Genomic DNA, 14,989 nt, shown 5'->3' on the forward strand with positions numbered 1-14,989 from the left:
TAATCCCTAAACGGGAGAAGGCTGTGGTGCGTCTCCGCACGTCGGCGTACGCCTCGCGACCATCTCTGCGCGTATGGTATCGGCACAGTAAGATAGTCAGCGGGAGGGTGAGCTGGTATGGGCTGAAAAGGTCTCAACCTAGTCCACACCCATATCTGATATAGTCATTTAAAAACTATTTTATCAGTCGTCGTTTTAAAAAAAATATATTTTGTGTTTAATTACACACAATTAAATATATTACCTGAAGGAGCGAGCAAAATCCAGGGACCTCTACCCTCGAGCCCATAGAACATCGGCAGAATCCTCGATACATGTAGCCCAACACAGTAGCGCCCCAACTATAACATCCTATCTCGGCCGAGATTGTCGATATACCGAAGATACCTCGAAGCTCGCACGCGAACCCGAAGTGTTCGGAATAGGATGGCCCCGAATATGATAAGAGAGGTATAGACGCGCGTCGGTCAACATCGGCTCGAGGCATGTCCCTCCCAATCGAATGCCGCATGTCCGCGAGGCGCAAGGAGTAAAGGGTCGACAACAAAAAGCCGACTATGGCGAAAATACGACCATCCGTAGCCGCGAAACCGGCGAGCCTGGTCAACTCATCCCGTGAAGGCGGCGCACGCAGTCTCCTCAATATACAATGGGCGTCCACCAACCCGCGCCGCCCAACGACCCCCTCCACATTCGGGGGTAACGGTAGCCTCACCGGTGCGGAGATGAAATGTGTGCGTCTCCGGGCCGCCACCTCTCAATCAATGTCGTCACTAGTGACCTATCGTGCCGTACCCGATCAACTTCGACGCACCGAGATACCGTCCCGACGTAGTATATCCGAGACACGAGGATGTGGGGGAGGCCTAAGATCTCCTACATCCGAGTCCCCACCGGCACGGACTCGAGCCTTGGTACCGGCGTGTCGGATGTCCATATATGTTGCGACCTATGCTCGAGCTGAAGATACAGTAACTCTCGGTCGAAGGGCTCCGAATCAAGAGGGTGGTGATCCATCTGTTTTATGCATTTTAAATCAATCATTAACAAGTAGTATTAGTTATGTAATCTTTTATCGAAAATTCTATTAAGGATTGTGGTGACCCATCTGTTTTATGTATTTTAAATCAATCATTAACAAGTAATATTAGTTATGTAATCTTTTATCAAAAATTTTATTAAGGATTGTGGTGACCCATCTGTTTTACGTAGTTTAAATCAATCATTAACAAGTAATATTAGTTATGTAATCTTTTATCGAAAATTATATTAAGGGTTTTCAATTCTAAGCTACGGTTTATGAATCCTAAACTAAGGGTTTTCAATTCTAAAATATAAAGATTAAAAATTAATAAGTCAAATAATTAACAATTAGTTAGCAAACAATTAGTATAAATAATTAATAAATAAACAATTAACTAACTAATCAAATAATTAACAAGTTATTATCATATATTTAATAAATAAACAATTAAGTAACTAATCAAAAAATTAATAAATTATTATCGTATATTTAACAAATAAATAATTAATTAACTAATGAAACAATTAAGAAATTATTAACAAATAAACAATTGGCTTAACAAAAACTAAATAAATAATTAGCTAGTCTAACAATTGAAATAGCTAGTCTAACAATTAATAAATACTTAAGTCACTAATCAAACAATTAACAAATACTAAATAAATAATTAATAAATAATTAACTAATTAACAATAGATAAACAAATTTTTAAAAAAAGGGGCAGTCGCAGTGGTTGGTGCGGATTGCCCAAAAATCGCACAAAAAAAAAATGCGCAATCCACCACAGATCACTCCCACCATACCTAAGGTAAAAATATATTTAGCAATGTAAAAAAAAATGTGTAGTAAAATACCTAGAATGAAGGTATTTTTGAGTTTTCAAAAATAATTTCCACAACCAATTCCAAAATCTAATCTTGAAACTCCTTCCTACACTTCAATATATCAAAATATTCACTTTTGTATTAAAAACAACACAAAAAAGACGCGGGGTTGGGACCACCGAAATGGGGCGTTAATGGCGGGGCGTTTGTGGAAGTTGAAAGGTTCGGGTCTCTCCGGGGAAGGAGGGGGCGACTTTTTGTTACCTCCTTCACGCACGAATTTTGTGCGTGAAAGCGCCAAACTCGTATTTATAGCTTTGCCCTTTCACGCACTAAATTCGTACGTAAAACCTATATATATATATATATATATATATATATATATATATATATATTTTTTTTTTTTTTGCGTTAATTTGGGCCAACTTTTTTTTTTTTTTCGCGCTTACAAAACAAGCCTCGCTATAATAAATTTGTTGCCATCCCCAACTTTGCTCCCCCCTGCACCTTCTCTTTCTTCCCCTAGATTTCATGGTAGATTCTCTCTCTCATCTTCCCCATTAATAGATTTACCATTTCTTGTTCTATTTACTAATTTTCCATCTTTTCACCCTTGTCACTAGTACTACATAAGAAGGCACCCACAAACCGTTTTCTATACTACTACACCTCTATGTGAAAGACAATTAACATAAATATGGACACCATCAATAATCTCTTTATCTGTCTTTTCCTCTCTGTTTTCACCTTTCTTCTCCTCCGTGCCGTAGCGGCGGCTCATCTTCGCCGCCGTAAAACCCGACTCCCACCGGGTACCCTTGGCCTTCCCTTTATAGGAGAGACCCTTCAGTTAATCTCTGCGTACAAGACTGAAAACCCTGAACCCTTCATTGATGACCGTGTTTCTAAATATGGAAACATTTTCACAACCCATGTTTTCGGTGAACCGACGGTCTTCTCTGCTGACCCGGAGACGAACCGGTTTATTTTGCAGAATGAAGGCCGGCTTTTTGAATCAAGTTACCCTGGTTCGATACAGAATTTGCTAGGGAGGTATTCTCTGTTGCTCATGAGAGGAACACTTCATAAGAGAATGCATTCTTTAACTATGAGTTTTGCTAATTCTTCCATCCTTAAAGACCATCTGTTGGCCGACATAGATAGGTTGGTTAGGCTTAATTTGGATTCCTGGACCGGTCGTGTCTTCCTCATGGAGGAGGCCAAGAAGGTAATAATCTCTTTCCTCGTCCTATAAAACATTTGTACAATCAAAAAACACATTAATTTTTTTTCAATTCAGAACACATTAATTTTTTTAAATTCTACCTTTAATTACTCAATAAATAAAAAATGCCCAATTCAAGGAAAAAAAAAGGAGTACTTCAGGGAAATACGCTTTTTGATTAAGCTGTTAATTACTCTCGTGTTTTGTGTTACTTTTATTTTAAAAAATAGAATTTTTTTTTCCCTACGAATTCTAGCTTTTTATGTGACATGTTTAAGACAATAAGGTAAAAGGCATTTGAGTACATTCTAAGTATCTTAAATTTAAGATCACAAAATTCAAAAATCTTCTTTTGATTTCTTAATTTATGCCGAGTCAAAATCAAACAAACACATTAAAACGGAGGTAGTAATTTTTAATGAGTTTGCAGCGATCAAGGGAGTAAGCGGCGCATGCTAGCAAAAGGGGCTTTTGAGTTTTGATGGATCAGAGAATAAAAAAGGATAGATGAGTCAGATTTCCAAGGTTGGTGGTGGGGTATCACAGCTTTAGTGTATATCAATGGAGCAAGAGGGGAGTGTGTAGAGACATATAGGAATGTAATAAGTAAAGATGGCCGTATGTGGTTGTAATTATCATGAACCACATGTGCATGTCCATTGAAAGAATGTGATGTTATCATTCTCCTTACTTTATGTGTCTTTGATACCTTTTGTTTTCTTGCAAAGTTAGAAGGTTCCATAAGTCTCTTTTTTGATGATATGTATACAATAGTATTCTCTTTAATTAAATTAATTTTATGATGTGCAGATAACGTTTAATCTAACAGTGAAGCAGCTGATGAGTTTTGATCCATGCGAGTGGACAGAAAAGCTCATGAAAGAGTACATGCTTGTCATTGAAGGATTCTTCAGTATTCCTTTGCCTATTTTTTCTTCCACCTACCGCAAGGCAATTCAAGTATGTAACAATGTATTGGAGAATTAATAAATTAATCACTACCTAGCTCGTTATTAATGGTTTGTTCACGTAAAAACGTATATATTATTTCAGGCTCGAAGGAAGGTGGCTGAGGCGTTGGGATTAGTGGTAAGAGAGAGGAGGAAAGAGAGAGAAGGAGGAGAGAGAAAGAATGATATGTTGGAAGCGTTGTTTGAAGGAGATGGGGTTGAAGGAGGAGGATTTTCAGATGAGGAAATAGTGGATTTTATGCTGGCATTGCTAGTGGCTGGCTATGATACAACCTCTACCATCATGACCCTTGCTGTCAAGTTCCTCACTGAGACACCCCATGCTCTCTCCCACCTCAAGGTTAGTAACTTTTTCTCTTTTTCATTTTATTTTACTAATGTTTCCAATTTATCTAAACACATTTCTCATTTTAGTTTTAGTTCAATCACTTTTTTATACTCTCTCCGTTTCAATTTATGTGAACCCATTGATGAGTCAAGCGAATTTAAAAGAGTGTTGACTTTTGAAAGAGTGTTGAGCTAAAGCTGCGATTCAAAATAAGTCTTCGAATATTTGTGTGACAAAGAATCATCATTCATAAAGTGAATTTGTTTCCAAATTAAGAAAGAGGTCATTCATTTTAGCACGGACTAAAAAGGAAATTGGTTCACATAAATTGAAACAAAGGGAATATTACTTTTTGTGATGCATTTGTTTTGTGTCTTGCAATTTGTTATCCCTTTTATTATCATTCATACTTTTATGTTGAGTCGAGGATCTATTCAAAACAACCTTTCTACCCCCCACAAAGCAGTCACTCTACCCCCACAAATATAGGAATAAGGTTTGTGTACTTCTTACTCTCTCAGGACCTCACTTGTAAGACTATACACTGCTAGAAACAAAGATTTTATCCACCGACATTCAATGGGAAATTGATGCTATAAAATATGATTTTTTCACTCTATTCTCACCGAACCAGCTCACTAGGAAAACGCATGGTGGGAAATATGTTCCATTGAAACCCGGGAAATCTTTCTACTTTTTCCGCTTAAAATTCAGTGGAAAATAGCAACTGAACATTTTTCAGTGGAAAATCCGTGAAAAATCGAGATTTTTTCAGCAGCGACACTTTGTTGTTTTTGTTGAAACAATTAATTTTGAAATTTTATTTTATTTTAATGAGATAATAATTTTTAGGCAGAATGTTGAAGATTTATTTTCGATCATAAGTTTCAAACTTAAAAAAAATTGTGCTTGCCACAGAACTTGAAACCGAGAGTATATTACTCAATTCGTTCTATTTTTATATGATGTATTTAATTGAATATTTAATTAAGAGAATGAAAAGACTATATTGCGACTCATAAGTGGAAAAACAAATAAAATATGTCAAAATTATGTTTATTAGAATTTTATGATTTTAAATATATGATTGTGATTTTTTCAGTATATAAGAGAATGTTATTACGAGCAGAATGTAGAGAGTATTATTAGTTAAATCAATGATAGAATTTTAGTGGACCCTAAAGTTGCTACCCACATGTTTGTCCTGTTTTTCTTCTTCAATAGATGAATTATCTGCTCATCTAAATTCTCATCCAAGCAAATAATGGAGGATCTCCACTCATTTTGCCCCATCCGCCGCCTAAAACTAAAAAATTAGCATCAATTTCCACAGTACAACTACAAATCAAGGAATATTTTGTGCCCGAAATTTTAAGTCCGCATATTCTTTTCGAAAATGGTAACCACCCTTAGAACCAAAACCTTTGATTTACGTACTATAATACTTTATTTTGCCACACTTCAGTACTCGAGAAACAAAAATATGCCACTTTTTGTAACTTTCTGTTACTCCTATGTAAACTACTTTTGAATTCTAAAGCATATCTCCATTCTAAAGTTCTTCCAATTTCCTAGTCGTTTCATTCAATATATTCACTTACTTTCAGTATTGGCTCCAAAAAAAAAAAAAAGGGCTTCTGTCGTACGCGATGTTCCTTGATACACACACATTTAAGATGTTTCAGTTGGAACTATTCCCTATTCGTTTTAGTTAAATTCAAAAAGATATGCACAAATCTTGTATCTTATTTTTATAAGAACAAAAGGCTTAGTATCTAATTTGGAATAACTAAACCTAAAAAATGCATATCATTCATAAAATGGTCTTTGTGGCCGACAAAGTAGAGAAATTGGCAATTGGTACTCGAGAAAACGATTGTTCGGTAGCCCCATGTGTCTCTAGACTCTCTGTGGTATCAACATCACACGTGCATCCAAGTTCGTACCACATACCACATTGAATCCAATACCCATTCTAGGATTATCAAATGGCCATTACTTTATTTAACTTTGTGAGTATATTTTATTTGGTAATTGTTGGTATTATTTGGCACAAAAAAGATAACATGGATATTAAATATGGGCAAAAGGGTGTATCAAACACGGACCCTTGCAAGCTTATAAGTAGCCCTAATCCCTTTCCTCGAAATCTTTATTCATTTAGTTTTCATTTTTATTCATGTTTATTTATGTTTCTATGGACCCATGTTTCTTCTTACCTTTATTCAATTTGACTTGGTCAATGGAGCATAACATTAAAGTCAAGGTTTGTGCCTTTAATTATTGGTGCAGAAGCAAGGCGCTCTTGTAAATTAAGATACTTCTTCTATCCCGGTTAGGTGTACTCACGTCAACATGCTCAACTATTAAAAAGGGCAAAGGGCAAATATACCCCTCAATTTTGCGATTTAGAGCAGATATATCCTTCATTAAAAAAGTGGTGTATATATATCCTTACCGTTACAAAATGGTGCAAATATACACGTGCCCTTAAACAATAGTGCAAATATACTCGTTTCGCTAACTGGAATTGTTTTTAACATCATTTAAGCTTATTTTTTAATTAAAAAAATGTCATGTGGCTTTAAAAAAAAAAGTCTACTCATTTTTTTTAGTAGATATATTTTTCTAACGACACATGGTAATTTTTTTTCTGTTGGGTTTGATTCGTTTTAAAAAAATATCTCTGTGGCTTAAAAAAAAAAAAAAAGTTTACCCATTTTCTATACGAAAAAGACCCGACCCACCAGGAAAAAGTTATCATGTAGCTTAAGAAAAATATGTCTACCAAAAAAAAAAAAAAAGGATAGACATTTTTTTAAAGCCACGTGATATTTTTTTAATTAAAAAATAAATTAAATGATTTAAAAAGAAATCCGTTAGCAAAAAGGGTATATTTGCATCATTTTATAACAGTGGGGGTATATTTACACCACTTTTATAATTGGGATATATCTGCTCTAAATCGCAAAGTTGAGAGGTATATTTGCACCTTTTCCCTATTAAAAATAAATTTTCAGTAGATTATTTAATCAAGCTTGACAAGAAGTGTCTTTGGAATAATAGTCACGAATATAAAAGTAGAACTAATTTGTTAATAAAATATTAAAATTTTGAAGTAATAAAAGCAGTATTCATTTGTATTTGAATTTTTAAATGGGAATGAAGTCAAGTTATTCGGAATGGACTAAACCTGGAAAAATACTCACAGAATGAAAGATTTCATAACATGTGGGTAAAACTTTTTAATTTGTTTAATTCAGACATCGATTCTTTAATCTTCTTAAAATAATACTTGCATGATTAAAACTATATAAAAAGCACTGTACATTAATTACAACTTTTTAAAATTAAAATATTTAATATATATATATATATATATATATAAAGAAGTTATAGTAGAAAAAATGTATGAATGTTGATGTTAATTTTTCTTTGGAGGCTATAGTTAGACATGTGACATATAGTCAAAAGTTAGGCGGTAAAAGTAAAGGGGAGAATACAGTCAAAGAAGAGCAGACTATGGTCTGTCGAATAAAGGGAAAAAACGGATATAACTGGGGGTACAACCGCTGGACAAAATGAGCAAAACTTTCTGCACGCCTATACTTGTCTTTTTATTTTCTGTTTAATATTTGAGCTAATGGAAAAATTGTTGAGAAAAGGTCATAAATAAATGATCTATCTGGGGAGTGAGGTCAAAATGGTCCCTTATCCATACACTTACCGGTTTTAAATCCTTTAACTATCCAAAAACTTATCAAATTTGGTCTCCGTCTATTTTTTTATACAAACAGCATACAAACTCATAAACCTTCGTGAGATTAATCGTTAAACCATTCCTTAGACCTATATTTCTTTCTCCCTGCTTCTTTTTCCTTAAGTTCATTCTTTAACTTCAACTTTTTTCCTCAAGTTCTCTCTTGCTTTTCGTAACCGACGGACTGCGTCGGTTAAAATCGACCCAGTCCGTCGGTTTTGTTAAAAAAAAAAAAAGAATTAAAAAAAACCGACGGTCTCACATCGGTTTTTTTTTTTTGAAAATTAAAGAATGAAATGTAGGAACTTGGAATCGAACCCGGGTATGTTCCTTGGCATTAAAGGGCTTTACCACTAGACCACTGATATTTTTTGGTCATATACTTACATTGATTTAATTTATACTGTTTTTTCGCTCTAAAAATCGATGAAGTCCGTCTCTGTCGGTTTTTTTATAAAAAAAAATAAAAAATAAAAATAAAAAACCGATGGACTCCATCGGTTTATTTTAGAAAATAATATAAAAAATAATTATATTTTTTCGCGCATTTTTGTGCAAAAAATAACCAACGCAGTCCGTCGGTTTTCTTAAAAAAAAAAAAAGATTTGAAAAAATCATTGAAAAAACCGACGGAACCATCGGTTTTTACCAGTTTTTTAGTAGTGTTTGAGAAGAGTGGTTACAGAAATTTTGTGCCTGAGTTTGTCTTTTCGAATTTTAGAGACTCGAGAGCGACACCAATGCCAGAATGCTCTTTTTTTTTTCTTTTTTTTTAACAAGAGGAACTTGAGGAAAAAGAAGCAGGGAGAGAGAAATATAGGTCTGAGGAATGATTTAACGATTAATATCACGAAGATTTATGAGTTTGTACGCTGTTTGTATAAAAAAATAGACGGAGACCAAATTTGATAAGTTTTTGGATAGTTAAAGGACTAAAACTGGTAAGTGTATAGTTAAGGGACCATTTTAGACCTACTCCCATTAATAAGGGACTATTTATGGCCTTTTCTCAAAAATTGTTACCCATGTCTTTTTTAGTTTCAGTAGTATTCTTTTTATAAACTTTTCTTTTCTTAGTTAATTTAGACATAGTTACCAAAAAAAATACTCCGGTTGTTTTAATTTATGTAAATCAATGATTTCTTTCTAAATTTGAAAGTATTAATTTAATCTTCTCATTCTACCTCCACAAAGGTAGGGGTATGGTGTGCATACATCCTATCCTCTCCAATCCCAACTTGTGGGTATGTTGTTGTATTTTACCTCCATTGAGAATTTTTTTTATAGCCACACAAATATTATGACATGTTTAAGATTACAAGCTTACATGACTATACAAATGTTATATGACATGTTCGGGAGTTATCTCTTTTTCTTTTTAAATTTTGTATCTAGTCAAATAGGTACTGAATCTGAACTAGGTAATAGTAATAAATAAATAGTTGAAATAAGGAAAGACTTCACAAAAAGGTGTATGTTGATCTCGAGGGGTTGTAAATTAGAAGTCAGAGAAAAGTAGACAGCATGTTGGTAAATTCTGGGTTGGGATCCCCTCTAGTACTCGTCTGTCCGGTATTGCTCAATGGAATGGTCAGATGTTGCCATGTGTCAAAAATACTTAAAAGGGCTAAGATTTGCTTGACATTTCATCACCCATTTGTGTTAGTATTTTCAAGCAAGCAATCCCTTTCTGAAGCTTACACGGTCTGAAACTTTAGACGCAGGTGACATCAACCCATAAGCCTTTCCCAAAAGAGCAACATTACCTGTTTCCTTCTATTTCTATTTGCTTCTATCCCCTCCACCCACCCCCTTTTTATCTATTTATGGAAATTTTGTCTTCTATCTTGTGCTTGCACTTTTGTTTCCTGCAAACTTCCCAAAATTGTTAAATAAGATTTAAAAAGTAAGATTTGCTGCTATAACATTATTATTTTGCAATGCATATGTGGTATATACTTTCATGCTTAGTGGGTTTCACATGATTAGAATGTAGACCTAATTTCTACAAACACGAAATTAAATATTATTGTAAAGTTTGAGGAAGAAATCCAAATTCAACTCAGATGTTTCAAAATGGAATCTTGAAATAAGTTAGACTAATGGTTTGGAATAAGTTAGATTCATGTTTAGATTAATAGGAATAAGTATTTGTGCTTCCGGCATCGAAGTTCACGGCAATGGAAGTCCAGAAAGGAAAATCCGTTTTGAGTTTAAAGTAACACAAATAGGTGTTGAAATGTCAAGCAAATCTTAGCCCTTAAAAGTATTTTGTACACGTGGCAACATCTGACCATTCCATTGAGCAATACTGGATAGAAGAGTACTGGAGGGGATCCCAACCCGTAATTCTTACGTAGCAGAGTTTTCAATCTGATTCCTAATTTCTTAGGAGGGTTGAGTCTATTGCCTGCTCATGCTCATTGCTACTCTGATTTAATGACAGCCACATATCCAACCTCATCCCAGTAACTCTCATCTTTCTTCGTTGCTTTCTGTAATTCTAATTTGGTTGGATACTTCAGTGTTCATTAATTTACATTTTTGCATTATTTAAGGCACTTACCTATCAACTAAACTTCAATATAATTTATTCAAACATTTTACTCCAAGTGAATTTTATTGAATTAGGTTTACAAGGGAAAAGAAGACAATTATTGATCATGAGGCTAGATCATATTTTGTCTATAGAGAAAAAAATCTTTTTAACACGATCATTAGTCAAGAACTATACTTTTTACAATCATTAGCCAGGAATTAAGCAAAGATGAATTATTGATTATAATTGAACTTGTTTCGGCAGGAAGAGCACGAGGAGATCAGGTTAAGAAAAGGTGAAGTTGAGTCCTTACAGTGGGAAGACTACAAGTCAATGCCCTTCACTCAATGTGTAAGTGCATTGCCTCAATAGACATATTATTAACTCAAGTTTTATAATCTATTATGCTCTCATGACATATGTGTCTATGCTTCCATGTTCAGGTTGTTAATGAAACTCTGCGAATTGCTAACATAATTAGCGGAGTTTTCAGGAGAGCCATGACTGACATAAATATCAAAGGTAAGATGCCCATCACCTTGTTCGTGATTTAAGGGGAGATTTCCCTCTCCATATGTGTGTAACATGTCTGACTGCAACACTTTGTAAGCTTACATGTGAAAAGTAAAACCCCTATCAATCAATAGCATGTTCTCATTTAATGTCATTAATTTGGGGGTCATCCAGGCATATGATTAGTTTGATTACTATGTCTACTTACTTAATGCACGACAAGATATGACCGATATTTGGTGCTAAATGGTTGGAGTTAATTTATGACATTCTTTCAGGTTATACCATTCCAAAAGGTTGGAAGGTTTTTGCTTCTTTCCGAGCTGTTCATCTAGACCATGAACATTTCAAAGATGCGCGTTCTTTTGATCCATGGAGGTGGCAGGTGCTTTACTAAATCCATCTCATTCTATTACAACTCTATCCACCTCACCTCCCCCCTTCCTAATGACTCACGTGAATCAGAATTTGTGTAAACAGAGTAATGCTGGATCAACAAGCTCACCTAACGTATTCACACCGTTTGGCGGAGGACCACGGCGCTGTCCTGGTTATGAGCTTGCTAGAGTGGAGCTATCTGTTTTCCTTCACCACTTAATAACTCGTTTTAGGTACGTTTGACTCACTATGTAGATTTCATTTTCCAAATACGCAAAATTACGATTAGTATTGAAGTGCTAAAATATTTGATTTGCAGTTGGGTTCCCGCTGAACCAGATAAATTAATTTTCTTCCCGACAACAAGGATGCAGAAGCGATATCCAATTATTGTCCAACGTCGGAGCTTGTTTGACCCGTGTAAAGAATGAGGCAGACAGGAGAAGAGAAGAGTAGAATGGTTTCTGAGATTGTAGGAAGCAAAGTGGTAGTGAGTGAAACTGTATGAAAGTTTAATAAGACAATGGTATATAGGTTGAGCAATATACATAGGAAATTAAATTATTTTGTAGTGGAACTGACCAGAGGTCGCATCCTTTTCTATGAATGAAAGGGGAATCAGCAAGATTTTATTTATTGGTTTATTTTTTTTTCTGCGCAAGAACTATAATGTAAAGGGAAGAAAATTCTCAGTAGAGACCAGTATATTGACTCTTTCTCCCTTCCTCATCAAACCTTACTAAGAGAAGTTTATGGCTGCCAAATCTAATGAACAAAGGTCCTTTTTGACGGCATAAGGAAGTTTACATTAAGTAGAGGAGCATCTAGGAAGAGAGCACTGTCCGAAATTAGGAGATTGAGATGTATTGCATGTTTAAAGAGAGCAAAAGAAGCTTGCGTGAAGATGGGAGATTCCGACAAAGTTACCAAGCAAGTCATAACATTCAAGCTTGAATACCGTATGTAGTGTAGTTTGGACTGAAAATCTTGGGAAGGAGTGTGATCATGCTCTTTTTCCTCTATTTAATGTAACGGTAGTTTTTTGGGAGTGAAATAACTTCTCTGGTAATTACCTCCCTCATTTTTATCTTCAATAAAATGGAAGGATTTGTCCACATAGGTGACCCACGACTCAATATTCAACATCTCCCACTCCGTACAAGGTGGAGTAGATTCAAACAAGTATAACACACGTAATTCACACAAACAAGTAGTTTGTGCGACCTACGAGCATCAAGATTTTTACCTATTAAGGTTGTCCATTTGGAGTCGAGAAAAAATCGGCTTGAATGGTACGATTGCTCTGTCACTCTAGAATGAAAGCGGTGAACTCGTAGTTCTTGTTCTATGAAGATGCATTGTTAGGTGGTCCATTTTATTTTCTCATTGAGGCTGAACCTAAGCATGTGCTCGAGAGATAGCTATTCAAGGTTGGCACTGAATCGAAAGTTGGATCTACGTACATGACTTCCACGTAGGAATCGAATCCCATGTGGAAAGAATTCACTAACAAACTTGAGATTTATTGCTCACAATAGCTCATACATCATTCGCTACTGCAGTAGTTTGTTATATGATCCCTCATCCTAGGAAGAGGTCAACTTGAATTCATGTATAACGTTGTACCCACGATTATACTTAACACCCTGGTCGACCCGCGAATACAAGTTAAATTACTAATTTTAGTTTTCCCTCTTTTACTCGAATCTATCCATTCTAAATCAATTGCTTTCCTAAGCATGTACTGCATTGCCGAATCACTCATGGATATTATGACATCCTAAAGTAGCAACACCGTTTAACACCTCAAGAGACAATAAAAGGTCAAAGGTTATTTCAATAAAAACTTAACATAACTTTCTCGGGATCTCATGCAATGAAGAAGTGGGGATTTTAGTCATTATCCCATTGGTTGCTGGCACAAGTATTACGGTGTTCTTACTTTATATTGGTGCATATCTCACTCTTTTACTCATTTAATACCATAAAATGTGTTCAAGACACCTCAAGATGTCTAACACGAGTTTTTCCATTCAAACCATCCTCAAATTCAACCTTTTGAAAAAAATTCACATTTGGCTTATAACCATCTCATTGTTATGACCCAAATCTCATTTGTGCCACGAGAGCAACTAACCCAACCCTTAGGCGAACTCCAAATCAATACAAGTCCAAAAGAAGTAAAGTAAATGCAGAAAGTAAGGAAGTACAACCCAAGGTACTTAATAGTATCAATAACTCAAATATAAATATGCCTAAGTAAAAAACACTCTCCAAAAGTTGGAAGTCATAAGTACAAGAGCTACTAATCTGAATACAAGTTTGAATAACACATAAATAGTGTCTGAAATATTGAAAGACATGAAGTAAGGATAAGAAGTATTCTGGCACCGTGGAACCATCATCAGCTCACCCTAAACTCTAAGAGAACGCTCCAAAGGATCTACCAGCCTCGATCTCTACTCGTGCCCAGATCCGAACCTGCACATAAAAGGTACAACAAGTGTAAAGTGTGTATGAGAAGCACGTGTACCCAACAACATCGTTGAACGATCCTAAACTATAGTGATGACGAGGGTTGGTACTCCCGATACTCCTCTTCTTGCTTAGTTAGTTCAAAGTCCACATTTTATAAGCATTCAATAGTCAAAGAAAGTATTCACTACTCAATCTGTTCATAAGTTCATCCATTTTTAAGTATAATCGTAAAGATTCACCCTTTTCATTTGTTAAGACAAGTATAGTCATAAAGATCCCATCTTTCCATCAATTCAGACACACAGGGTATGAAATCAAGTCATACAAACATAGATGCCATGAATGCAAAGACATGTATGCAATGCAAGTGTGTAATATGCAATGCGCAGTGCCCATATGTACTGGTATACACACGCTCATGTAGTAGGCTTCACGTGATCCATGAGGGACTCATGAGGTCCATATACCCACCCGGAATACCAAATCTCCCAGATCACATCGGGTACCAGCCGATAGGCTATAATATCATCATCACTCCGTCCATGTACCATATCCAATATCCCGGCCTCTAAGGCCCTTGCTCGTATTTCATAAATCACACGTCAATAATATCATGAAAGTATAAAATGGATGTGCGTATACTATGCAAATGCATAACATCAATAGTGTACGTGTCATTTCATAATTTAGACGAGATGTGGAGTGATGAATGCAAATCAAGTCAATATTCACAAGTATTCAATCAACTATGGCCTCATAGCCCAAATAAGAACAACCATACAAAGCTAATGGATTTATCCACTATCTTCATGGCCTGAAGGCTAAACACATAATCTCCGTCACTTCGCATAATTCTTTCATATTTTCGTTACCCATGCAAGTACACTGGTACTTCTACAAGTGCTCGTCACCTCACAAGTACGGGACCCACAATTTCCATTACTCGCCT

The 14,989-nt window shown here is 35.4% G+C and overlaps 1 protein-coding gene across 1 annotated transcript; it reads left to right on the forward strand.

Moving 5' to 3' along the window:
* Positions 1–2,328: 2,328 nt before the first annotated feature.
* Positions 2,329–12,296, forward strand: LOC132054200 (3beta,22alpha-dihydroxysteroid 3-dehydrogenase). The gene is made up of 8 exons (XM_059446249.1): positions 2,329–3,076; positions 3,884–4,033; positions 4,127–4,384; positions 10,936–11,022; positions 11,115–11,193; positions 11,463–11,569; positions 11,665–11,795; positions 11,882–12,296. The coding sequence occupies exons 1-8, from the start codon at positions 2,546–2,548 to the stop codon at positions 11,991–11,993; spliced, it is 1,455 nt and encodes a 484-aa protein (XP_059302232.1). The 5' UTR covers positions 2,329–2,545; the 3' UTR covers positions 11,994–12,296.
* The last annotated feature ends 2,693 nt before the right edge of the window (positions 12,297–14,989 follow it).

This window comes from Lycium ferocissimum, chromosome 1 (genome assembly GCF_029784015.1).
Source record: "Lycium ferocissimum isolate CSIRO_LF1 chromosome 1, AGI_CSIRO_Lferr_CH_V1, whole genome shotgun sequence".
Lineage (NCBI taxonomy): Eukaryota > Viridiplantae > Streptophyta > Magnoliopsida > Solanales > Solanaceae > Lycium > Lycium ferocissimum.